This window comes from Telopea speciosissima, chromosome 11, assembly GCF_018873765.1.
Source record: "Telopea speciosissima isolate NSW1024214 ecotype Mountain lineage chromosome 11, Tspe_v1, whole genome shotgun sequence".
Classification (NCBI taxonomy): Eukaryota; Viridiplantae; Streptophyta; class Magnoliopsida; order Proteales; family Proteaceae; genus Telopea; species Telopea speciosissima.
In genome coordinates this window covers 14,535,473-14,562,829 of record NC_057926.1, presented here as the reverse complement: position 1 = coordinate 14,562,829, position 27,357 = coordinate 14,535,473, and the positions used below count along the sequence as shown (strand labels likewise).

At 41.2% G+C, this 27,357-nt stretch overlaps 3 protein-coding genes and 1 long non-coding RNA gene across 6 annotated transcripts; 2 read left to right on the top strand and 2 right to left on the bottom strand.

The window, feature by feature from the left end:
- Positions 1–977: 977 nt before the first annotated feature.
- Positions 978–17,576, top strand: LOC122645467 (pleiotropic drug resistance protein 1-like). Of its 3 annotated transcripts, XM_043838776.1 has the most exons (25): positions 978–1,522; positions 1,805–1,925; positions 2,055–2,143; positions 2,272–2,356; positions 2,467–2,626; positions 2,740–2,816; positions 3,078–3,131; positions 3,229–3,319; positions 3,420–3,721; positions 3,815–4,096; positions 4,175–4,491; positions 4,599–4,759; positions 4,851–4,954; positions 5,067–5,220; positions 5,326–5,433; positions 5,540–5,694; positions 5,805–6,137; positions 6,225–6,515; positions 6,596–6,679; positions 6,783–6,916; positions 7,015–7,242; positions 7,333–7,504; positions 7,590–7,844; positions 7,934–8,215; positions 8,253–8,343. In XM_043838776.1, the coding sequence occupies exons 1-24, from the start codon at positions 1,149–1,151 to the stop codon at positions 8,189–8,191; spliced, it is 4,389 nt and encodes a 1,462-aa protein (XP_043694711.1). In that variant the 5' UTR covers positions 978–1,148; the 3' UTR covers positions 8,192–8,215; positions 8,253–8,343. The 3 variants fall into 3 exon arrangements, with proteins under 3 accessions (XP_043694711.1, XP_043694710.1, XP_043694709.1); XM_043838775.1 differs by lacking the exons at positions 978–1,522; positions 1,805–1,925; positions 8,253–8,343 and adding an exon at positions 17,565–17,576 and having other exon boundaries at positions 2,037–2,143; positions 5,326–5,430; positions 5,534–5,694; positions 7,934–8,203; XM_043838774.1 differs by lacking the exons at positions 978–1,522; positions 1,805–1,925 and having other exon boundaries at positions 2,037–2,143; positions 5,537–5,694.
- Positions 8,709–9,143, bottom strand: LOC122644799. The gene has a single exon (XM_043838184.1). It carries the CDS (start codon positions 9,141–9,143, stop codon positions 8,709–8,711), a length of 435 nt encoding a protein of 144 aa, XP_043694119.1.
- Positions 15,015–27,155, bottom strand: LOC122645469. Its single transcript, XR_006330457.1, has 3 exons — positions 26,862–27,155; positions 16,882–16,887; positions 15,015–15,026 (listed from the first exon to the last, which is right to left on the bottom strand). It is a non-coding gene; the product is annotated as an uncharacterized LOC122645469 (long non-coding RNA).
- LOC122645468 (mitogen-activated protein kinase kinase 5-like) lies at positions 25,356–26,753 on the top strand. The gene has a single exon (XM_043838777.1). It carries the CDS (start codon positions 25,573–25,575, stop codon positions 26,590–26,592), a length of 1,020 nt encoding a protein of 339 aa, XP_043694712.1. The 5' UTR covers positions 25,356–25,572; the 3' UTR covers positions 26,593–26,753.
- Positions 27,156–27,357: the final 202 nt, after the last annotated feature.

The window sequence follows — 27,357 nt, the reverse complement described above, 5'->3', positions numbered from 1 at the left end:
ACTCTTGTTTTGTTTTTATAAGGTCGCTTGGTGGAGACATTTCTCCACCTTCCTTTGACCAACAAAAAAGTCCAATCGGGTCCCATATCGACACCGACAGGCCTTTTCCCCTGCTATCCCCCATCCCTTTGGGTTCCCTGAGAATAGGTGATTTGAGATGCTCTTTTGTATCCTTATTATGACAGGAATAACAAGGAAGCACAACAAGGGAGGGACCCCCTTGACACAGCTTAAGGACTGAAAAAAGATAAATGTCCCTACTGCCTTCTTTCTTCCAAATTGAGATGCTCTTTCTTATCCTTATCATAAAGGCAAATAAGGAAGCAGAAGAAGGGAGGGATCCTCATAACTCACAGGTTAAGGGAGAATGCTCTTTGTGCCGCAGCGCAGGCTGTGCAAGGCGACCTATTATTCAGGGGGACAGGGTGGTCATTGCACCCACCCTCATGTATCTGGGCACAGCCTATACTGCGACACAGATAATAGCACCCCAAAAAATTATTAACAACTTGGACACTTAATTATGTCATACCTATCTAGATGTCTGAGTTTTTATTTTTATTTTTAAGGGACGTTGTTCTCTGTGCCACAGTGCAACCTGCGCCTAGACACATAGGGGTGGGCACAATGACCACCCTACCCCCTGCACAGACTGCCCATATGCCTAGGCGTAGGCTGCGCTGCGGCACAAAGAACATTCTCCCTATTTTTAATTAAGAGAATGTATGGATCAAATTCAAACAAGTTTGAGAGTCTTAACCCAAAAAAAAAATTCAAACAAGTTAGACGCACCACGAACGTGTCATTGTTACTTCACAAACAGTTACTAAAAAACCTGATGGATTCTTATTTAATGGCGACTGAGATTATGAAATTTCGTTATTTGGTTACCCTTGTTCTACGGCAAGATGTTGTTGACCTCTTTGTCAACTGACAAACACACACAAGATATCCAGTTCTCTAGGTTATGATGAGTTCCGGTGGGTTTTAAAGGGGTGTATATAGCTCTGGATCTCTCTGTCCAGTGAGAAACAGAAAGAAAGAACAAAGAAATGGAACAGACCCATTTCAGATTTTGAGGTGGAGTGTTTTCTCTGTCTATGATGGGAGTTTAGACTTGAGTGGATCTTGCATTTTTGAGTTTTCTAATGGAGACTGGTGAAGCGAATAGAATTGGTAATCTTCCTACTGGTAGTTTTCGTGCTGGTAGCCTTCGTAGTGACAGTTCTTCAATATGGAGGAGCACTGGCAGTGGCTTGGCTGACGTCTTTTCGAGATCTTCTCAGTCTAGAGAAGAGAGTCTCGACGACGAAGAAGCTCTGAAATGGGCTGCATTAGAGAAACTGCCCACTTTCGACCGTATAAGAAAAGGTTTACTGTCTATAGCAGAGGGAGAGACAAAGGAAATTGAAATTAAGAGTCTTGGGAATACAGAGAGGAGGTTTTTGTTAGATAGATTGGTCAAAGTTGCAGAGGAGGATCATGAGAAGTTTTTGTTGAAGCTCAAGAACCGTCTTGATCAGTAAAAATTTCTCTTCTTTACATCCTCTTGCTATGAAAATTACGAAAATATGAATCTTCAAATCGCTCTGTTCTGAAGGTTTAATCTAGATTTGTCTCCTTACATAGCTCTGTTTCTCATTATAAATGGCTAAATCTTAAAGAAATTCTCATCTTGATCTCTTCTTCACTCTCTTTTTCTGAAAATATGAAAAATATGAATCTTCACAATACTCTGTTCGGAAGGTGTACCCCCAGACTTGCTTCCTTACATAGTCTGTTTCTTTTTTTCTTGGTTACTTAGAGTTGGAATTGAGATTCCCACGATCAAAGTCCGCTTTGAGCATGTAAATGTAGATGCAGAAGCTCACATTGGAAGTAGAGCCTTACCTACAATCTTCAACTCCGTAGCTAATGTTTTAGAGGTACTCAATTTGTAAACCAACGTATGCCAAGTTTCATTTCCATAATATATATATATATATATATTTTTTTTTTTGTGTTCTTTCGGAAACAATTTTAACTGACGATGGAATTTATTGTCTGGTTCAAAGGGGATCTTGGGTTATCTTCATATTGTTCCAACCCAAAAGGTACCCATAGAAATCCTCCATGATGTGAGTGGAATAATCAAGCCTGGCAGGTGAGAACACTGAGAATATCACTCTGTTTGAAATTTTAACCAATAACTTTAGTTGGTGAATTTGGTTCCATTGAACTAGTTAGGTTTTGTTTCTTATCTAAGTTGGTTGATTGATCTGTGTTTTGCAGAATTACTCTGCTTTTAGGCCCTCCAGCCTCCGGAAAGACCTCATTGATGTTGGCTTTGGCAGGAGAGCTTGATAAAAATCTAAAAGTAAAGAAATTAAGGACCTTTTTGATGTTCTTTCTAAACTCTAGTTGTTCTTCTGTAGCTCTTTCGTGATGATCAGAAAACTTAAACCTATTTTCTTGAATTCTTTTTAGCTCTCTGGGAGAGTAACTTACAATGGCCATAGTATGGAGGAGTTTGTCCCACAAAGGACCGCAGCTTATATCAGTCAACAAGATCTTCACATAGGTGAAATGACAGTGAGAGAAACCCTTGCTTTTTCTGCAAGATGTCAAGGGGTGGGAACTCGTTATGGTAAGTCCAACTTGATTGTTATAAACTTTAAGATGATCAGTTCTAATTGACAAGGTTTAGCTTGACAAGAGACACCTAGTTTAAATTATCCAACGTACATGGAAAACCTACAGAGATGTTGACAGAGCTGTCACGAAGGGAAAAGGAGGCAAACATTAAGCCAGATCCCGATGTTGATGTTTTCTTGAAGGTAAGAAGTGATCCTTTGCATGATCAAGTTCATCATATTTATATTTTTGAGTACAATGGAGTTCTCATTGATTCACTGATCGTTCAGCTTTGATTTCATCTTATGTTTACATTTTCCATTTTAGATCTTCAGTGGCTGTGCCAACCATTTACCCTCCCCCACAACACCCTCTCAGGAAAAATAATAAATAAAAGTGTTACAGATTTCATGCTTTTAATCATCAGTGTAATGCGATGAGAATATTGGTTTCTGCATCTACAGGCAGCTTCACTGGAAGGACAGGAGGTCAGCGTAGTTACAGATTATATTCTAAAGGTACAGACACTATAAACCCATCTATGGATGAGAAGGAGATTAAAATGTCTAGATGGGACTCTGATCATTTTTCAGTTGCTCCACCTCAAACTTTTAGACTTTGGGACTAGAGGTTTGTGCTGATACCATGGTGGGAGATGAAATGTTGAGAGGTATATCTGGAGGACAAAGAAAGCGTGTCACAACAGGTAGCATGACCACCTTGTATTGCTAACATATGCTTCAATATTCTTCTTCTTCTTCATCACGCATCCTAATTCAGTTACTTTCTTGACTGAGATGATCCAGGGGAAATGCTGGTTGGACCAGCGAGGGCACTTTTCATGGATGAGATATCAACTGGTTTGGATAGTTCTACAACCTTTCAGATTGTGAATTCGATTAGGCAATACATCCACATTCTAAGTGGGACCGCTCTCATCTCTCTCCTCCAGCCAGCACCAGAGACTTACGAGCTATTTGACAACATTATTCTCCTAGGGGATGGGCAGATTGTATATCAGGGGCCCCGTGAACATGTGCTTGAATTTTTTGAATCTGTAGGTTTCAAATGTCCTGAAAGGAAGGGAGTAGCTGACTTCTTGCAAGAGGTGAACAGCTTTAAGACCCTTCTTTTCCCCCTTTTGTTTCTTTTGTCTCTAGCTTTTAGCAAAGCTGGGACTATATTTTTATGGATTTGACAGGTGACGTCAAGGAAAGATCAACAACAGTACTGGGCTCAAAAAGATGAACCTTACAGATTTATCCCAGTCAAGGAATTTGTCGAGGCGTTCAACTCATTCCATGTTGGTCGGAGGCTAGCAGATGAACTTGCCACCCCATTTGATAAGAACAAGAATCACCCTGCTGCCTTAACTACCAATAAATATGGTGTTGGCAAGAGGGAACTTTTGAAAGCCTGCATATCAAGAGAACTATTGTTGATGAAAAGAAACTCATTTGTCTACATTTTCAAGATGATTCAGGTTGGTAATGGATTCTTCAAATATTTTCTTCCAAATTTCTACTGATGCCACTAACTGATGGTTCTCGTTCTTTTGCAGCTTACTGTTATGGCATTCATAACAATGACTGTCTTCCTACGCACTGAGATTCACAAAGATTCAGTAACAAATGGTGGGATTATTATGGGGGCTTTGTTCTTCACTCTCACTAGTATTATGTTTAATGGATTTTCAGAGCTTGCTATGACTGTCATGAAGCTTCCTGTATTTTACAAGCAAAGAAACCTCCTTTTCTATCCTTCATGGGCTTACTCACTGCCCACATGGATCCTAAGGATCCCACTTACACTCATTGAAGTTGCTATTTGGGTGTTTATAACTTACTACGTGATAGGATTTGACCCAAATGTTGGAAGGTAAAGCCAAATGGAATGGTGTTATAGTGTCTCTAATGAAAGTCTGGTTGTACTTTTTGATGGAAATTGTTGTCTGGGCAATAACTATGAGAATGTTCTTATTGCAGGCTTTTCAAGCAGTACCTTTTACTCATATGTGTGAACCAAATGGCATCTGGATTGTTTCGATTCATTGCTGCACTAGGAAGGAACATGGTTGTTGCAAATACATTTGGGTCCTTTGGACTACTTATACTCATGGTTCTAAGTGGATTTATCTTGTCCCGAGGTATGCTTTAGAATTATATCCAGATATTTCATTTGATTTCTGCCATATATTTTAGGTTCAACTTCAATCAGAGCTTCTTTCTTTGTCACAGACACCATAAAGAAATGGTGGATTTGGGGCTATTGGATCTCTCCCATGATGTATGGGCAAAATGCTTTAGTAGTGAATGAGTTCCTTGGAAAAAGTTGGAGTCGTGTAAGGGTCTTTTCTTTTGCTCCTTTAATCATGACCTATAAGAAGATTAAGGATTGGAAGAAAAGTGTTTGTTACAAGCAAGTAAGTTTGAATTTTCTTTCCATGTTTACAGGTGCTACCCAATGGAGAGAGACTAGGGGTGGCAGTCTTGAAATCTCGTGGTGTCTTCACTGAAGCTTATTGGTATTGGATTGGAGTAGGGGCATTGATTGGATATGTTTTCCTATTCAATGGTTTATTCACAGTGGCTCTCACTTATCTCAATCGTTAGTAAAATTTAATTGATCTTTTTATGGTTTGATAATTATTTGAGTTGAATTTGTGACTTTCAACACTGAGTAATCATGTCTAATACTTTGATAATATTGCAGCAATTGGGAAACCTCAGACAGTTGTATCTGAAGAATGCTTGAAGGATAAACCTTCCAGTAGATCTGGAGAAATGACTGAGCTATCATCCAGAGGAAAGACTTCTGTGGGTAGGGAATTATTCAGATGTATTGGGCTGAAAGCACTTCCTCTTTCTACTTTCTATTTCTACTTAGTGAGTTGATTTAAAAAAAAATGGTATAAATGCACAAACAGGAGATGAAATTAAAAGAAGTATCTCATCTGGGTCTCCATCTACAAGGATGGCCGGTGATGAAGCCAATCAGAACAGGAAGCGAGGAATGGTTCTTCCATTTGAACCTCTTTCCCTTACCTTTTATGAAATGACTTACTCTGTGGACATGCCACAGGTAACTTTATAGGTTTCAACTTGGAAGTTATGTTTATCAGAGAAGGAGGAATTCTTTTCTCAGAGTTCCATCAACTGGAGTAATGCTCAATGGTTAAACTGAACATGTAGGAAATGAAAGCGCGAGGCATTACAGAGGACCGGTTATTGCTTCTCAAGGGAGTGAGTGGAGCTTTTAGGCCAGGAGTCCTTACAGCTCTAATGGGTGTCAGTGGTGCTGGTAAGACCACTTTGATGGATGTGCTGGCTGGAAGGAAAACTGGAGGATATATTGAGGGAAGCATCAAAATATCTGGCTACGCAAAGAAACAGGAAACATTTGCTCGTATATCAGGGTATTGTGAACAGAATGACATCCACTCTCCTCATGTTACGGTCTACGAATCCTTGCTTTACTCTGCTTGGCTACGGTTAGCTCCTGAAATCAATTCTTCCACTAGAAAGGTATATGGGATCATTTTAGTACTTTCGTTGTGCTCTTTTTGGGTCTACATTGTGTTTATTAATTGGACAATCAATTAATAATTTCAGATGTTCATTGAAGAGGTCATGGAACTTGTAGAGCTTAGCTCACTAAGGGAAGCATTGGTTGGGCTTCCAGGTGTAACTGGTCTCTCAACAGAGCAACGCAAGAGGCTAACCATCGCAGTTGAAATTGTTGCTAACCCTTCAATTATATTCATGGATGAACCAACCTCTGGCCTGGATGCAAGGGCAGCTGCAATAGTGATGAGAACAGTGAGAAACATTGTGGACACTGGACGAACTGTGGTCTGCACCATCCACCAGCCAAGCATTGACATATTTGAGGCTTTTGATGAGGTCAGAGATTAATGGACTATTAATCTGTTGTTTCTTTTGTAGTACTTACCTAATAATTGAGTTGTTAATATTATGAACAGCTATTCTTACTGAAGCAAGGAGGAGAAGAACTATATGTGGGCCCATTAGGGAGACACTCTTGTCATTTGATCAAATACTTTGAGGTGAGGCAAACCATACAAACTACAACATGTAACTACAATCTTGGAGACTTTCGCCTTGTCAAAATATTGATAAACAATTAAACATGGGTTGTGTTTCATGAAGGAAATCAAAGGAGTCAGTAGGATAAAAGATGGTTATAATCCAGCAACATGGATGCTGGAGGTGACAACAAGAGCTCAGGAAGCAGCTTTGGGGCTAAACCTCACGGAAATATATAAGAACTCAGATCTGTACAGGTAGCTTCACTTTGTAAATTTTCTGTTTGATTTGCCAGACTTTTAACACTTAATTTTTGGTTGTAACTCTTATAATACTCTATAAATGAATCATTTAGGAGGAACCGAGCAATGATCGAGGAATTGAATAAACCTGCCCCTGGTTCAAAAGACCTCCATTTCTCTAGTCGGTACTCCCAATCTTTCCTCACTCAATGCCTAGCGTGCCTATGGAAACAACATTGGTCCTATTGGCGGAATCCACAATACACTGCCGTAAGGCTCTTCTTCACAATTTTCATTGCTTTAATGATTGGGACGATGTTTTGGAATCTTGGATCCAGCACGTAAGTTATATGAAAGTGTAGTCCAAACTTGTGCTTTTTGCCCAGTGTGTCCCATATTAGTAAGAAAGATTTCAATGTTGGAAATTACAGGCAGAGGCAACAGGATCTTTTTAATGCAATGGGTTCTATGTATGGTGCTGTTCTCTTCCTTGGGATACAAAATGCTGGCTCAGTTCAGCCAGTTGTATCTGTTGAGCGAACCGTATTTTACAGAGAGAGGGCTGCCGGAATGTATTCAGCCATGGCATATGCCTTTTCCCAAGTAAACATTTTTCTTTTAATATGGTCAACAATGGGAGTTTCATTGTCTATCTATTTCTCACCAAACAGACCTATTTCTGGTGCAGGTTTTGATTGAGATTCCACATATCTTCATACAAGCTATGATGTATGGAGTTATAGTATATTCAATGATTGCATTTGAATGGACGGCTGCAAAATTCTTTTGGTATCTATTTTTTATGTATTTCACATTGTTATACTTCACCTTTTATGGTATGATGGCAGTGGGCGTGACACCCAACCAACACATCTCCTCTGTAGTTTCCTCGGCACTTTATGCTTTATGGAACCTTTTCTCAGGATTCTTAATTCCAAGACCTGTAAGTTTTAATGATTTTCCTCCATTTTAAGGGTATAAGTAATAGAAATGGATTTTCATTATTTCATTATTTATTTTTGTTTGTTTCAGAGCATTCCTATCTGGTGGAGGTGGTACTACTGGATTTGCCCTGTTTCATGGACATTGTATGGATTGGTTGTGTCACAATTTGGAGATGTACAGAATAAACTTGAATCAGGTGAAACGGTTGTAGAATTTCTGAGGAGTTACTTTGGATTCAGACATGATTTCTTAGGAGTGGTCGCAGTCATAATTGTTGCGTTTACTGTGCTTTTCGCATTGATCTTTGCTTTTTCAATAAGGGCATTTAACTTCCAGAAAAGATAAGAAGATTCTGCAGTATTTTTTTTGGTAAACAAGTCTTTTTGAGGATAAGAAGATTCTGCAGTATAAAGAGGTTAAATCAGGTGATAAGAAACCAAAGGAGCAATGTAAAGAACATATTATGAAGGTTCTGAATTTTAGCTTTTCAAAAACAATTTATGCCCTTCATATTGATTCAAACTTTGATTTTATTTCATTGTCGGCTCAGAAAACATTTTCCATGTATACGCATGTATTTACACAATGATAATAAGTTATTACCCTCTCACTTATGCGAATTGGAGAGAAACTTGTTTTTTTTTTTTTTTTTTGATAGGTAAGTATGATTGTATAAGAAGAGGAAAAAAGGAAGAATATATAGAGATAGGTAGCCCCTACCCTCTACCCTTAGACAGGCCTAAGAGGGAGAGGAGGACCCCAAACCAAACCGAGGACAAGCCCCCGGGAGACAAACAAAAGATAAACAAAACCCTGACCAAACTCAATTACATTTAAAATAAATTTTCTGGTCCGTATCTCCTCAGATCAAATCCAACAACTCCCTTGGCAAATCTAAAGGGTAGAGGATTGATTCCCCATTCCCAACATCAATGGCCGCAACATAGTCAGCAGGTTGATTCACTTCTCTCCATGCATGCTGAATTTCTTTGCGATGCAACTGGTCGAAGAGAGAAATAATCCGACTTTTTAAAACCTGTACACTCCAAGGGCATATGATTTTACCATTTAGAATATCCACTGCCAATTTAGAGTTAGACCTGATAGACACATTTAGAAGATCTTTTTCAAGGCACAAGGAGACCCCTCTAAGAATAGCTAGAAGCTCCATACTAAGGACCGAAGCATCCTCCCTTTTTCCAGCAAAAGCCAAGATTGGATCACCAATAGTATTCCGAATGAGACCTCCATAAGAAGCCGTATCCGCCAACAAAGACCCATCACAATGAAGAGCCATCATGTAAGAAGGTGGTTTAAACCAAGTGCAGGCCTTTGGTACCATAATAGTCCACACAACCCGAATCCCTCAACTATCAGCAAGGAATTGGTTTCTAGGGTTGTGCGTACCCGAAATAGGTGAGGCTACACATTTAGTTGCCACATCAAATTTTATGGCCCCTAGGATTTGCACACAAGTTCTGACCTTATTTCAAAGTAGCCTTTGATTTCGCTCCCACCAGATATGATGCACCGTAGCACATAAGGCCAGCTTAGGAATGACAAGCTTGTTGTTAGCGCAAACAACATTGTGAAGCTAAGATGTCACATCTTTGAGATTATTAGGGCCCCCACCACTATGGGAGCACAAAGATTTGACTTTCCCCCAAATGGTCCTTGAGAAAGAGCATTCAAAGAAAAGATGATCATGGCTTTCAATCTCTGCCCAAAAGAAAACACAATTCGGCCCAACTTGAATATTCCTTTTAATTAATTGATCTTCGATAGGAAGAGCCCCCATAAAGCACCTCCAAGTAGTAAACGATTGCCTAGAAATATTCCCAACAAACAATCCGTATCCGAATCCGAATCAGATCCTTTTACATCTTACAAGAGCCATTTTAACAAGAAAATGACTGTCCTCTGATTTGGGTTGCTGATATCATTGGTGCCGATAGACAGTGGAACATTCCCCTTATAAACCAATGGTTTTCCTAATAGGATGCTGAAGCTATCAAGAAAAGATCAGGCGACTATAAATTGGTTTGGGGTGCCTCTAAAAGTGGGGTCTTCTCCATTACTTCGGCATATCATCTTCTCTCTAACAAGTAGGAGGAAGAAGAAGCTGCTTATCCTTCATCTTTGAGAAGATCTTTAAGGCCTCCTATTCCAAGTTAGGCATGGAATTTCATTTGGAATGCTCGTACTCTCCCTAAGATTAAAGCTTTTTTATGGAGAATGACTGCCAATGATCTAGCCACTGCTGAGGGTCTGCATATTCACCAAGTCCAAATAGACCCCTCTTGCCCAAGGTGTGGTGATGGTAATGAATCCATCGAGCATATCATCCTTCTATGCCCTTACGTGAGAGTTGTGTGGTTTGGATCCTCCCTCAATCATAGGATACTTGAGAACTCTGACCTCTCTATTCAGTCTTGGATTTAGCAGTGGATTTCTCTGAGTTCCAGTGATAAAATTGTAGCTAGAAGGAGCTTCTGTCAGGCCTCTTTCTTATGTTGGTCCTTATGGATATCCAGAAATGCTCTGATATTTAATAAGGTGTCTCAGCCCCCCTCTGAGGTGATTAGGTTGGGCGGATAACCTATTTTTGAATTCAAGAATTTGCAGCATTCCATCTCCGAGCAGCCTCAGATTCATGTCTCTAACGCCACTGGTGTCCTGCATTAGTCCTTGCCTCCTCAAGGGCTTATTAAAATCAACACTGATGCATCTTACCTACATGACAAATTGTTTGGTGCTTGGGGTTTTCTTGGCAGAGACCATAGTGGTTAACAGGTGTTTTCAGTTTCTGAGCCTATGTTTATGCCCTCAATCCTTTATGGTGAAGCTGAAGTAATTAGAGCTGCAATCCTTTTTGCTTTGGGTGAAGGCTTCCTTCTGTTTGTTATGGAATCTGACTCCAAGGAGGTGATCTGTCACGCCCCCAACCCGATGAAAGATATTTTATAATAAAGAGGGTGATTGGGACAACAAGTGTCATCCCAATACCTACCAGGATCATAGATATAATATCCCGAGCCACAGTCCACCCTGTCATCAAGTCATGATAGCAGCGGGGAACGTACCCAATGGAATAAATCGTTTCAATTACAGAGTTAGCGGAAGCGAAATAAAATTAAATCATGTGAATATAGAGCATCGATTTTCTAATAATAACACAGTACAATTTCAATATCTCGTAACCATTCATTTCTCTCCTTAAAATTAAACATAAAGTTTATACATGTATGAAAATGAACAGAAATTAATTAATAAATCATGCCACTAGGGCACCATTCTTGGGTGTACATCGACATCCAAGTCACAGCCGCCAGCTCCACTTGATTTGCATCTGTACGTGCGCATCAAGAGATTACCTACATATCAAGGGGTTGTGCAATGGGGTTAGCTCCACAAGCTAGTGAGAGAGCAAAGGGGAATGTACATACACACAAACACGAAATTTCAAGCAATTATGATGCATGCTAATTTTAGATTCATTTTTCATCTAGCACACAAATTCTAAGTCAAGTGTATGCTACTGTGATAACTCAAGAGATACTGGGTCACTTAACTTATCACCCTAGTGAAACCTCAATTATCACGAGAGAGCCTACACTGATAGAAGCTATCAGACCACTCAGTGGCAGACCCTGATAGCCATCACTATCCCTGACCTGACCTCTCTCCCCCACAGGCAACAGGTGCTCAGGACTACCTAACACATAAACCCCTGTTGATAAGGGTTGTAGCATAAGGGAGCAAGAATCCGAGCCGCAGATATACTACATGCAAATCCTATTGTCCCGAGAGGTATTCCGGGTGCATCAATGTCTCATTCCATCTAGTACCCGGATACCAGCACGGCACGACGCATACAGATTAGGATGACAGATAACAAGTTTCATAGTTAAATTCTGTGGCTCCGATACCGGCTCACCCGGCACCATAACCTGATACAATAGTGAGAATAATATCACATCACATTCGTAGCAGTTCACATTTGAGATGAATAATGCAATGTGCACAATGCTTATATTTTATATAATAGCATGATAATGATTACTTAATATATATATTCAAGCCCAACAAAATCACCCAAAACCCACTCACCAAACTCAGGTGTCACCCGGCGTGGTTGACATGAATTTCACCGGTGCACCAACTATCCATCGAGATGGGTAGCCTAAAAATACAAAAGCAATCATCAAACGATGTATAGAGGGGTCTCATGTTATGCTCCTAAAGTTAAGATCAAGTTTCAACCAAGACAGCACGGACGGACTCATGGACGGAAGCAACAGGGTGAGTTCATCCCTGACTCCGTTCAGGCCAACAGGTCAAAACACAAGGGACGGATCCACGAATAGAATTTCTTCTTGGATCCGTTCCTACATCTGTTCGAATTTTGAGACACACCCAAGAGCAAGCTGAACCACGGACGGATGCACCATCTTAATTTGTCCTTGCATCCGTTCGATCCCTGAGACATTCCTAAGAGAGAACGAACCCACGGGTGGGGGCAACAGTGTAATTTTGTTCCTTCATCCGTTCGACTCTAGTCACTGGAATTACACTGGACGGACTGACGGATGGAACCACGTTGGTGAATCTGTTCGTGCGTCGATCGGAATTCTTTTTCGAGATTTCTTAGGATTTTTTCTCTAGCTTGGAACCTGGAGTTCACCTTGCACTCAAGGTCATGGAGGGGGTGTCTTAGGTCTCCCTAGGGTCACTAGAACCTAGGTTTACCTCGTGGATCCAAGATCTCATAAGGGTTTGGCTCCATTTGGTCTAAGGGTAGGGTTTGATGGTTTAAAACCAAGGATTCAGTAGCAATGGCTGCAAAGCAACTCATAAAAGCCTTAACTAGGGTTTGGTCATCACCATTAGGGCTCCATTTAAGGGTTAAGCTTCACCTTGAGTCCCAAATGGAACCCTAGGTTAGCTCAAGCTCAAGGGATCTACTTCAATCAAGAATGGGAATGGAAAAGAGGGATGTACCAAGAGTTAGAGCTTACCTTGATGAGTGGAGCTCCATTTCCAGTCCTAGCCAGCCTTGAAGATCCACCTCCTCTTCCTCCTCTTCCTTTCCTTCCTTTTCTTCTTCTCCTTCTCCCCTTTTTCTTCTTTTCTTCAAGCCTTGGTTGAGCATGAGGAGTGATGGTAGGGTAGCCAGCCTTGGCATGCCTTCCATCTTCTTCCCTTCCCCTCACATTCCTCTTCCTACTTCTACTTCTTCTTCTTCCCTGTCTCTTCTCCTCCACGGTTTTCTTGGAGGGGGAGAGATAAGAGAATGAGGTTATGTTTTATCTTTTAAAGACAAAATTGGCCTTGGGTCTTGTTTGTCTAGGTGTTCCTAAAACACAAGATAGTCTTTTAGGTTTAAATGAGCTTTAGGGCTTGTTTGGCCAAGGTCATAACCTATTAGGTCTATTTAGTTCGGACATGTTTGGGTCAGCCCTAAGTCTTATAAGACATATTAGTCCTTAAGGTTTGTTTGGTTTAAGCTAGAATAGAAAACTCATTATTTATTTTTAAGTTAAGTCTTGTGGGCCCACTTTCATGGCCCAATTAACCGATTAATGGTGAGGGTGGGAGTCCATATTGTCTGAGGGTCTAATTACAGTGTCTGGGACATGGGGATGTGGGTCCCACAAGAAAATAAAGCAAAAGGGCAAGTAACAGCACGGGTGGATCCACGAGTGGAACCAGTCGAGTGAGTGAGTTCGTGATTCTGTTGCTGCTGTCAGGGCCCAAATCCCAAGGATAGTTGCGGGGCTTTAACCCGTAATCTCAGGATTTCGAGGGGACACTTATAATAGTAATTTAAGTTCAAGGTCATAGGGGTTGACCATTACCACCGTGACATCACCCGTTAGTAAAGTCTAATTTGACCTGGGGTATTTGGGTATATTTCGGGTGCGGGTGTAACATTCCGCCAACCTTATTAAAAATTTCGTCCCTGAAATTTGACCCGCCTAGAGGTCCCAATGGGTAAGGGCTATTAAATAATGACGCCTCTAACCATCCACCTCACGGACTAAGTCAAGGGTCCGGTTAAGGTGAGGCAGTGCCTATATGGCACGGTAAGTCAGGACTTACAATTCCTCTTCTTCATAGGGTTATATCACCACAGGGGGTGTGGTTTATAGTGACCCCGAACTCACTTGGGTTAAGGGTCGAGGATTAAGATATGTCAGGGAAAACAGGGCCTCAAATACAAAGTCAAGCCACAAGGAACAGGAGGCTCCTTAGATCTCCCAGATCAGGTCGGGGTTATACTATATCATCCTTGAGTTATAGGGTTTAACCTTGTATAGCTCCTAAAATAGGATTCATATTTGAATGCTTTCACTTCGGGTTATCTCATTACCTGACCCAACTTTAGAATGATCTAGAATATTGATGGAATCTCCTATTGTTCACTCCTAGTATGGAGGAAACGCATTTGGTGACCCATTACCCCATTCATATATGTTGTTGGAGAAGGTCTTATTACATCCTTTAGTTTCAGCCTTCACAACCTTATAATTTACAACTCGGTCAGTCCGTTAGGGAAAGTCCACCGTGATCCTCTTTCGAGAACCAAACAATCTTTTACTAGTTTCGGTCCAAACTAGTTCTTTTAAACGAGTCCTAGTAATTAACCTATCTGGGATCTATCTGGTCATAGTCAAATTCATTGACCACTAACCCGTAATCAATCTTGACCAAGGTCGGGGCTCAACTAGCTAACATAGTATGGTCAAGGCATGATCACACTTGTAGTGCAGGAGAAATAGTCTAGCCACACACTTCAAGATTTAAGGGATATATTTATTTTATTTTAAATTCACACATATACATAAGTATAAGTTTAATAATTACATTTATATCCCTAAGGAATGTATCTATCACCTAGGTTAATTTATAAGAACAAGAAGTTCTTAGGTACGGTATACTAGGTCATTTGGAAAGTCTAACACGACTTCAGACTCCATTTATCAATCTAAATAAAAATTTGGATGGACCAAGTAAAATTCCAAATAGAGTTGTCACTAACCTGTGAGGTATCATGGATGACCTTCAATTACACATGGTCTCTATTGATTACTCAACTAAGTTATTCAAAACCAGCCTTTTATTTCCTTTGTTCTTGTCTGACTACGAGTTTGGATCCTATACTCCCCATTAAGGTTTTCTACATCGCATAGGTTTAGGCTCCCTAACCCTAGGTTTTTCTTCTTTCTTTTTTTTTTCCGATTCATTTCATGAAGTTTAAGGATTTCTCAGCCCCAAGACTCTCATTCCTCTTCTAAGTAGGGTGAAAGCCATAGCTCTATAAATGTTTATCACCCCTGTTTATTGGCCGGCCCGGCTGACGTAAGCCCTAACATTTCAATCTCAAGGCATTCAATTAGATTAACAATAACCATATATGGGCCAAACAACATAGGTTTAAAACCAGGGTATAGGCACATAATCATCACATATAGGGGTGGCCAAAATGTCTAAATAATTTGGGCTCAAAATCCTAAAAGAAAACGGACGGACTCACGGGTGGAATCAGTGCTTTCAGTCCGTTAGTGGCACCACCACAAGATAGGCAAGACGGATTAACGGGCTGATGTGGAATGTGAATCCATTCGTTCGTCCGTCCTCAGAAGACTAGGTTTTATAAAATTACTAAGGCGATCGGATCTTCGGACAGACTCACAAGGGTGGATCCGTTCGATGTTTTGTGCAGCTTTAAGAACAAAATTTTACAATTTTGTATTGGGCGGAATCACGATAATGGATCCATTCGTGCGTCCGTTTGCAGAATTTTACAAAAAATAGAACCATGAGTTTTCAAACTCATTTTGGCTCCAAAAGAGAGGGACACACCCGTAGGGGAAAAGGCTCTCCAAGGAACTTCCGTTCAAGCATCCTTACCCCTCCTTGGTGGTTTTTGGCAAGTCCCAGCCCTAGATCTATCTCTTACTCTCTAGGTAAGGTTTTCTCCCCATTTCTCCCGTCCTTTTCATTTCTAGGGTTTTTTTGATGATGTCTTTTTATCTTCTCCCCCTTTCACATGGCTTAGGGAAAAACATTCCAAGTTTATGATTGTATTTTGCCTTTTGCATTTTCCTAGCCATGTACATATCAAAACCATGCCAAAATCGATTGAGACTAGGGTTTTTCGGTTGAATCAAGCCCTAATCGATCAATGGCACTATGTTAGTGGATTCTTGTATGCATATTATGTCTTTTATTGAATTTTAAAAGTCTTTCCAAGAATTTTAGAGATTGTTTGTCAAGTTTGCCATGCCTAATTGAATTACTTAAATTATTTCTAGGTTTTGGTTGGGGTAAAATCTAAATCCTCGATACTTTGGGAAAACTCTTTAAAGGCATGTCTAATTCATTATATGCCCTAAAATTTCATAGAAAATCATTCCATTGACATATCCTCAAGCATATTTCCTTGTTCATGTGGTTGTTAGTAAAATCTTTAAAATTCATTCCCCCCCCCCTTTTTTTTTCTATGATAATAATTCATTGTCTCTTGTTAGGGTCTTTCATTCAATCACTTGTTTGTTTGGTATTGATTGAGGTGTAAAGTAGCCAAAAACATAGGTTGTTCATATTGATCTCATCCTTTCACATCCATGCCCTAGGAATTTCATGTGGATTTTGTATACATATATATCTCTTATCTCTTTTTCCCTAATTTAATCATATTTCCAATGGTAATCATGTCCTATTTTCTCATTTTAAAATCTTCTCATCCAATAGCTTCCATACCACATAGGCATTTTGCTTCTATAATTTTATTTGCCAATCATATCTCATTTATTCTAATTTGGCTCACTTTTGCTATCTTCTTGGGTGGTGTCTTGTGTGTAGGGAAATACTTATAGCTCCAAAAAGAAAAAGGGATTTAGCCATAGTGCTAGCTCTTCCTATAGCCTACAATGTAGGGAGGTTCATATCGGTAAAGACCGAGGGAATCTTTCGAGAGCACCTACATAACAGAAAAATCTTGGTGGAGAGGGACATGGTGGTGGAAGAACTACTTGCTTACAAGGTGGGTGCCAGGTTTTGTAAGTTGAACTGGAGTAGCATGCTGACTCACCTCGATTTCTATTATCCCACATTAGTCAGAGAGTTCTACTATAATCTGGTGTTGGTCAAAGAGGATGAGGAGGACGTCAAGCTAACCTCTTTTGTGAAGGGAGTCACAATTGCATTCAATGAGGTGGAGTTGGAGATTCTTTTAGATGTTTCTGCAGAGGGAGACAGGGTCTATCATGCCCCTAGCAGTGATCCCAACAGGTGTTTGTCCAAAGCAGACAATAAAAAATTATTCAAAATACTCACAAACATGATGAAAATGATGATCTTTCGAGGTTTCCTCCTTCTCAGTGGGTTCTCACCTTTATAGCCAAGACCAACTTGGCTCCCTCCAAAGGACACAACACTCAACCTCCCTTGATGGCAGCAGCATTGGCATTCTCCCTTTATACTGGCCAGCATATATGCCTCCCTTATGTGATCATTCAGCACATGGCCCATGCGATGGCAAATCCTCGTCGTAAGAACACTTTACCATATGGTAGACTGCTCACTCGGATATTCTTGTACTTTGGGATAGACCTCGATCATGAACCCAAAGAAACAAGCTCCGAGGGGCCTTTTAGGTTTAATAGAGGATGGGGTTGTACTGTAACTACGATAGTTTTGGGGAGCAGGTCAGATATGGGGAGGGTGGAGGGCCCCGAGAGATTGATGAGGAGGATGACGATGACATCGAGTTCGTGGGATCTAGTCCATTTGTTGCAGGGACTTCTAGTGCTCGAGAGGGAGGTGGGAGTGATATTCTGTTGGCCATTAGGCGGATGAACCTGAGGATGATGGAGGGCTTCGAAGATGTCAAGAAATAGTTCTCTTCTCAGGGTCAGCGTCTTGAGAGGATGGAGAAGGATTTGAACGACATCAACACCTTTCTCGGCAGTGGTGGTGGCGATGGCGCAGAGGATTAGCCCACTTCTCTCTCTAAAAATTTGAAGTTGTTTTAAATCAGACTTTTCTTCACTTGTCTTTGGATGGATGTTGTTGGAACTATTTTTCTTTTAGTTTTCTTTATTTTCTTGCTTTTCTCTCTCTCTCTCTCTCTCTCTCTCTCTCTCTCTCTCTCTCTCTCGTTATCAATTAGTTTGAGAACTTTTGGTGGTGAAATTGTATCTTTTTGGTTGGGAAGGATAGAACCATGTATTTGCGTTGGGAAGGATACAACTGCCTTCAAGGTAGAATTTGGAATAGTTTGGTAGTTTTATATATATATAATTGTGGGTTGGTTATATTTGATTTATCATTGATTATTATGAATTATTATATGTGATTATCCATCTATTACCTACTCAGGACCCAACAAAACATTAACACATTTATCACTTAATAGTCTATGTTTCAAGTCCTAAATTCCACGTTTACCTATTATCTTCTAGGTTCTCAATTTCACCACAATCAGTCTTCTCCTATGTCTACACACACTTATTTATGTTGTTGAGATTTTTAATTTAGAACCTAATTGTGAAGAGTAAATCAAGAGGTTATGCCAGACTGTGGTTGGTGCAGAGCATCATTGCTTTGATACCACTCTGTCACGCCCCCAACCTGATGAAAGATATTTAACAATACAGGGGGTGACTGGGACAACAAGTGTCATCCCAATATCTACCAGGATCACAGATACAGTGTCTCGAGCCACAGTCCACCCTGTCATCAAGTCATGATAACTGTTAAATTCGTGCACAAAACTCGGTTTAAATCCTGGTCTGACCACTGGTCTGGTTTGACCTTTTGTGTAGAACCGGGAGCGGAGTACCCTCATGAACTATGGGTCATAATACTCAAGCCATCACACAAGACTGTCAACCACGAAACGGGGGAAGTCATCGAAGAAAGATTCACCATCAGAGAGGGGAAAAATCATCCACGAAACCATATTCTTGGAATTTCCTTATGATGGGGATCCGTGGGGCCCACACCTGAATCGCCCTTATCCACTTAGCAATGACTGGGAGTCACTATCCGAGTAATTCATGCCTATGCATGACCATTAATAAGCATAAGAACTAGAATGGGCTTGGGCTTAGGACCTTAGCCTCTTTCTATTTGTAACTAGAACTTAGGCCATGGGCCATGGGCCCAAGTGGATCCAATGGCCCAATGACTTAAACTAGACCTTGGGTTTACACCTAAGCAAACAAGCCCCTAAGCAAATGGACTTAAGGACCTAAGACTAACCAAACAAGACTTAATGCCTAGATGGGTTATTAAAGACCCAATACTACTATTCACCTCACAATAGAAACCCTAAATCGTGGAGAGGAAAGGAGAGAAGGAAAGAAAGAACAAGAAGAAGAAGGAAGAAGGAGAAGAAGGAGAAGAAAGAAAAAGAAGAAGGAAGGAGAGAGGTGGAACTCAAGCTAGCTCTCCTACCTTGGTGAGCATTCTCTCTCTCCATTTTACCTATTTCTAAACCTAGGTTTTGGGTTATGATCAAGCTATAAATTCTTCACCTACCTAATAGAAAGGCCATTAATGGCTAATCTTTGATGCTTAGTTATAAAGACACCTAATCCTACTTTGAACCACATTCACCCTTCTCCATTTATGAACCCTAAGTTGGGGTTTCACCTCCATTTATAGGTTTCACCAATCCTCATGGAAGACCATAGACGTGTGGTTTATGGGTTCTAAATAATATTGATTAAAGACCCTTCCAAACCCCAATACCCAAACCCATGACTTTCCTTCCCATATGTATTTTAATGGAGGAAAACTCAGTCGATCATTGGGTTTACAAACCCATGTTGGGTGTGTGTGCTATGGCACCTTGATTGGAGCTATTCTCATGGCCAAAGAGACCCCTAAAAACCCCTAAGAATACCCCATTTTAGCCCAAGACTTTGGGGCTACAAAACCATTCTCGGAATGGTATGAATAGCAAGACTGGCGGGGATAGGCACATGGACAGGCACATGCAGGTGCCGGTCCCTGAGATGTTACAAGTGTCATGGCTACTGCTAGAGGACAGGCACATGGACAGACACATGTTATATGTGCTGGTCCCTGAGATGTTGCAAGTGCCAATGGGCTACTGCCAAGGGATAGGCACATGGACAGGCAGATGCCATCTGTTGGTCCTGGCCTTGCTGTATGTGTCGGTCTCCTATTTTCAGCCTTGTTTGATAACTTGTGGGGCCCAACTCTTCTGGCCCTAAGACACTAACCTCACCCCCACATTGTGCACCCTCTTTAGGTTGACTCACCCGGCTTGGGGGTGTATTAGTACGTGGGATGGTGAGCTTGACATTGATCGCTGATTTGAAGAACTCGGTATTAACGACTGATCAAGAATCAAGGTGAGTGAGTTAAGCAAACATCTTAATTTAAGGAATGTTTGTGTGTCGTGTCTTGCGAATGTCATTCATGCATGTGTGCTATATTATATAATTATCGTTAAGATATAGGACATTATACATGTTTAGATGTTGATAGGACTTTACATTCTTGTCTTGCGATATTATTTATTTTATTGCACTATGGTATGAATGGTATTGAATTTTGTTATGGGACTCGGGTGCCGGTTGGTGCTAGACCTGGGGTTTCCATAATGTAGATTTCACTCATGGCATGTAGATCTAGGGCTTCGAAAGTGGGATCCAAGTGCCGGTGGGTGCTGGGCTTGGGATTGCCGTACTTATAATTGCATTAGAATTATCTACTGCATTAGGTGGAAACGGGGTGGTGACCAGTCGACTGCTTTTGGTAATCATATCCCGTACTTGTATGTGTATGTATAGGCTAAAGGGGCGAGAGGATAGCCAGTCGACCGTCTTTCGGTACTATGGACTCGACCTCTGGCTTATACATGTGCGTACCCTTTTCATACAATAGATGCATTTGGCTAGGATAATGTACCCCGTACTACACCCCTTACCAATAGGGGTAAGGTGTTGGTTAACCGATGGTAATATCCTGTGTGATGGAATTACCATTCTCAAAACTCGGGAGAACTTCGGTGAGTTCGCGGGACCGGGAAGGAGCTAGGGTTATTATGGGGGTTTGCGTATATCTCTTGGTGGAGACCGGTACTGTAGGCTTTCAACCGTAACTAGGGTGTTGCAGTAGTACTTTACTAGACTTAGACATTGTTTGTTAGGTGGATAATAATAAAATTTAACTTCATCATGCATTCATGAGGCATGATTGTAAACCATATATGATGTGCAGATTATCCTGGTGGTATGGGACGCCATGGGATTCGCTTATCATGTCTGATTTGCGATCAAACTCATTCATTATTATTATTCTGTATGCTTGTGTGGTTTAACCACTCATTGGACTCAGTGGAGCTCACTCCTCGAGGAAACATATTTTTTTAGATGATGCAGGTACATTTGAGCAGGGCGGCATAGAGTTCAAGACTCCTGAAGAAGGTCATGAAGAGTAGTGGACTCTGGAGTATGAGGATCATGGACCGGAATGCTACTGTGAGATGTGTTCCACTAGGGAACAGTGATTCTTGGCTGGTGGCCATCTTTTGTTACACTTTGATAAACTATCTTTTGATTCAAAGGTGTATTCTTTTTATTCCTTTCTTGATAGGTGTATTTATTATACAATAGGTAATACATAGATCCTGATTAGAACGAATTGTACTTGAAGGGATAAACTTGAATAGATAATATTTTATATGCTATCATATAGCTTCTGCTAACTCTGATGTTATTAATATTATTTCTTTCTTTTTACCTATTATTTGTCGTTATGAATGAGTTAGTCTTGGATACTGCATCAGTGATTCTAGTGGTTGGGGAGTGTAGTTGTACTCTTCGATTGCATTTCCCGTGGTTCAGGGATGGGGGTGTAACAATAACAGTGGGGAACATACCCCATAGAATAAATCGTTCCAATTACAGAGTTAGCGAAAGCAGAATTTAATTAAATTATGCGAATATAGAGCATCGGTTCTCTAATGATAACACACAGTACAATTTTAATATCTCGTAACCATTCATTTCTCTCCTTAAAATTAAACATAAAATTTATACATGTATGAAAATGAATACAAAAATTAACTAATAAATCAAGCCACTTGGGCACCATTCTTAGGTGTACATCGACATCCAAGTCACAGCCGTCGGCTCCACTTGATTCGCATCCGTATGTACGTATCAAGAGCTTACCTGCATATCAACTAAAAGGGGTTGTGCAACGGGGTTAGTTCCACAAGCTAGTGAGAGAGCAAAGAGGAATGCACATACACACAAACACGTAATTTCAAACAATTATGATGCATGCTAATGTTAAATTCATTTTTCACCTAGCACACAAATTCTAAGTCAAGTGTATGCTACTGTGATAACTCGGGAGACACAGAGGGTCACTTAACTTATCGCTCTAGTACAACCTCAATTATCACGAGGGAGCCTATGCCGGTAGAAGCCATCAGACCACCTAGTAGCAGACCCTGATAGCCATCACTACTCCTGACTTGGCCTCTCTCCCCCATAGGCAACAGGTGCTCAGGACTACCTAACACATAAACCCCTGTTGGTAAGGATCGTAGCCACAGATTTACTACATGCAAATCCTATCGTCCCGAGAGGTATTCCGGGTGCATCAATGTCTCATTCCATCTAGTACCTAGGTACCAGCACGGCACGACGCATGCAGATCAGGATGACAAATAACAAGTTTTATAATTAATTTCTGGGGCTCCAGTACCAGTACACCCGGTACTGTAACCCGATACAATAGTGAGAATAATATCATATCATATTCATAGCAGTTCACATTTGAGATGAATAATGCAATGTGCACAATGCTTATATTTTATATACTAGCATGATAATGATTGCTTAATATATATATTCAAGCCCAACAAAATCATCCAAAACCCACTCACCGAACTTGGGTGTCATCGGACTTGGTTGACATGAATCTCATCGGTGCACCAGCTATCCATCGAGTTGGGTAGTCTAAAAATACAAAAGCAATCATCAAACAATGTATAGAGGGGTCCCATGTTATGCCCCCAAAGTTAAGATCAAGTTTCAACCAAGACAGCACGGACGGACTCATGAACGGAAGCAATAGGGTGAGTCCGTCCCTGACTCCGTTCAAGCCAACAGGTCAAAACACAAGGGACGGATCCACGAATGGAACTTCTGCTTGGATCCGTTCCTGCATCCGTTCGAATTCTGAGACACACCCGAGAGTTAGCGGAACCACAGACAGATGCGCCATCTTAATTTGTCCTTGCATCGGTTCGTTCCCTGAGACATTCCCGAGAGGGAACAAACCTATGGGCGGAGGCAACAGTGTAATTCCGTTCCTTCATCCGTTCGACTCCAGCCACCAGAATTACACTGGATGGACTGACGAACGGAACCACGACGGTGAATCCGTTTGTGCGTCCATTGGAATTCTTTTTCTAGATTTCTTAGGGTTTTTCCTCCAGCTTGGAACTGGGAGTTCACCTTACACTCAGGGTCATGGAGGGGGTGTCCTAGGTATCTCTAGGGTCACTAGAACCTATGTTTACCTTATGGATCCAAGATCTCATAAGGGTTTGGCTCCATTTGGTCCAAGGATAGGGTTTGATGGTTTAAAACCAAGGATTCAGTAGCAATGGTTGCAAGGCAGCTCATAAAATCCTTAACTAGGGTTTGATCATCACCATAAGAGTTTCATTTAAGGGCTGAGCTTCACCTTAATTCCCAAATGGAACCCTAAGTTAGCTTAAGCTCAAGGGATCTACTTCAATCAAGAATGGGAATGGAAAAGAGGGATGTACCAAAAGTTAGAGCTTACCTTGGTGAGTGGAGCTCCATTTCTAGCCCTCGCCAGCCTTGAAGATCCACCTCCTCTTCCTCCTTCTCTTCCTTTCCTTCCTTTTCTTCTTCTCTTTCTCCCATTTTTCTTCTTTTCTTCAAGCCTTGGTCGAGCATGAGGAGGGATGGTAGGGCAGCCAACCTTCTTGGCATGCCTTCCATCTTTTTTCCTTCTCCTCTCATTCCTCTTCCTACTTCTACTTCTTCTTCTTCCTTGTCTCTTCTCCTTCACGGTTTGCTTGGAGGGGGAGAGATAAGAGAATATGAGGTTATGTTTTCTCTTTTAAAGACAAAAGTGGCCTTAGGTCTTGGTTGTCTAGGTATTCCTAAAACATAAGATAGTCTTTTAGGTTTAAATGAGCTTTAGGGCTTGTTTGGCCAAGGTCATAACTTATTAGGTTTATTTAGTTAGGACATGTTTGGGTCACCCTAAGTCTTATAAGACATATTAGTTCTTAAGGTTTGTTTGGTTTAAGCTAGAATAGAAAACTCGTTATATATTTTTAAGTTAAGTCTTATAGGTCCACTTTCATGGACCAATTAACCAATTATTAGAGAAGGTGGGAGTCCATATTGTCTGAGGGTCTAATTATGGAGTCCGGGACACGGGGATGTGGGTCCCATAGAAAAATAAAGCAAAAGGACAAGTAACAGCACGGGCGGATTCACGAGCGGAATCAGTCGAGTGAGTTTGTTCGTGACTCCGTTGCTGCTATCAGGGCCCAAATCTCAAGAAAAATTACGAAGCTTTGACCCATACTCTCAGGACTTCGAAGGGACACTTATAATAGTAATTTAAGTTCATGGTTATAGGTGTTGACCATTACCACCGTGGCATCGCCCCGTTAGTAAAGTTTAATTTAACCTGAGGTATTTGAGTATATTTCGGATACGAGTGTAACATGATCAAAGTTCTTTCTCTACCTAGCGAACCTCCCCTTGAGATATCTCTGGTTGTGGCTAATATTAAGTTTCTATGTGCCCCTCCTGTTGAATGCTCTTTTGTGCATGTTCCTAGATGTGTTAATGGCATTGCCGACGCTCTAGTACGGAAAGACTTGTCCTTACGGTTCAGGAAAATTTCGCCGATCTCCACTCCTTGACTTAATCACCTATGTTATGGTGATGCCTTGGCTCGTAACCACTCCCCTTCTGACTAAATCCCCCTTTTACCCAAAAAAAATGATCTCCAAAAGAAAATATTATTGACTTTTCACTTCATATATCATATACGAAACTGCTAATTCCACCCAAAGCTGGTCTAGAAAGACAAATAACCATTGAGAGCATATGAGAGAGAGAGAGAGAGTATAAACTTCATAGTGAAGGAGAAAAATTCCATACATATTGTGGCTGTTGAGTCCAGAGAGAGGAAGGTGGGGTATGAGGGAAGGGGACGTATCCTGTGTCTTGGAATATTGATTCTTTCTTGATAACTACCTCTCCTCATTCCAACACATTCACGTATGACGTACCCCCTCCTTTATCTCTCTCACTCTCCCCTTTGCTTTCTCATTTCCCATATATAAACAAAGAGCAAAAAAGAAAAGAAACAAAAGAAATTCAAAAATCAGATCAATTCCCCTCTTCTTTTTCTTCCTCGTGGTCTGTCTCTCTCCCTCTCCCTCTACAGTTTTCTTCTTTTCCTTTCTCTTCCTTCGCAGAAATTTCATCCCTTCTCTCTCTATCCCTCCCAAAGCTTCCGCCACTTCCCATTGGACGACCCACCACAACCCAAGCTATATAAGTCTGCAACAACATCAACCCACCAAGATCTCCTGATGGGCTAATGAGAATGAGAAGAACTAACGACAGCCACCACAAAGAACCCATCATCACCATACCCAATCCCAAGTCATGAGACCGATTCAACCCCCACCACCCACCACCACCACGAATCGTCCTCGCCGGAGACCAGACCTAACCCTCCCCCTTCCCCAACGCGAACCTTCCTTCGCCGTCCCTCTCCCTCTTCCCCCCGCCGCCACCACCACTAAATCCTCCTCCACCCAACTACCACCAGCGCCCTTGAGTTTTAACGAACTCGACCGAGTCAACCGCATCGGAAGCGGCAGCGGTGGCACCGTCTACAAAGTCTGTCACAGACCCACAGATCGTCTCTACGCCCTCAAAGTCATCTATGGCAACCATGAAGACTCTGTTCGCCGCCAGATCTGTCGCGAGATCGAGATCCTCAAAACCGTCGACAACCCTAACGTCGTCAAGTGCCATGGAATGTTCGATTACGCCGGTGAAATCCAAGTCCTCCTTGAATACATGGATGAGGGATCTCTTGAAGGAAAAACTATCGCCTATGAACCCGCTCTCGCATCTGTGGCTCACCAGATCCTCTGTGGCCTCGCTTATCTTCACCGCCGCAAGATCGTTCATCGAGACATCAAACCCTCAAATCTCTTGATCAACGCAAGAAAGCAAGTCAAGATCGCAGATTTTGGGGTTAGTCGGATTCTTGCCCAGACCATGGATCCATGTAATTCATCGGTTGGAACTATTGCTTACATGAGCCCTGAAAGGATCAACACAGATCTAAACCACGGCGTTTATGATGGATACGCTGGGGATATTTGGAGTCTTGGGGTCAGCATATTGGAGTTCTACTTGGGTAGGTTTCCTTTTAACGTGGGTCGACAAGGAGATTGGGCGAGCTTGATGTGTGCTATTTGTATATCGCAGCCACCGGAGGCACCGATTACGGCCTCGAGAGAGTTCAGAGATTTTATATCGTGTTGTTTGCAGAGAGAGCCCGCTAAGAGATGGACTGCTGCGCAATTGCTGCTTCACCCGTTCGTTACTCAGAACAATCATGGACTCAACCACAGTAGTATTGGTGGGGGCAGCCAGAATCAGGTTCATTAGCATCATCTTCTGCCCCCATTTCAACATCAATCCTCGTCTTCTTCTTCCTCTTCCCTTGGCTTATTTTGAATCCAATTTTTAGAATTTGTGGCATAGGTTGGGCTGCTTCAAATTTTGGAAAAAAAGGAGAAATTGGTCGGTTCCAGTTCCAAATTTTAATCCTATCTATTGTCTCAATTTATGTTTTGTGTCCTCTCAGTGATTTAGAGATTAGATGGGGATCAAATTGTTTTTTTTTTCTTTCTTTTATTTTGTTAATGTTTTTTTACTTAATCTTTTTGGGTATTTTGCCAATTGAGGTGGCTGGCCGGATTCAAACTGAAACCTACAATTTATGGTCCGGCTTGGCTTTGTAATTTTTACGCACCAATCTGGTTTCTTTCATGGAGAAATTTGCAAAGAAAAGGAAAATTTGTATCTTCTTTCTTCCTTTTTCTCTTGATTTCCTTCTTTGAATGGTTAGGTTGGAAATCAGGGGTTGTAGTGGAGATCTTTTGAACTAGGTTCATACTGGATTAGGAAATCAAATAGGGGAAAAAGAGAGAATCTAATGTTAGCTTAGTCGTGTTCAACATCTGTAGACTCTGTTACACAAGACTGGTAGAATTATATCTATGAGCTTCTACCCCTATCTGGAAGTTTTTAAAGTTCCAAATCCTACTACGAGGGGAGTGTTTGGGTAATTGCGGCATGGCTCCTTTATCCCCTATAAAAGTAGAGGAAAAGGTTAAAAGTCTCCTGTTCACTCTTTTAACTTAACAGGAA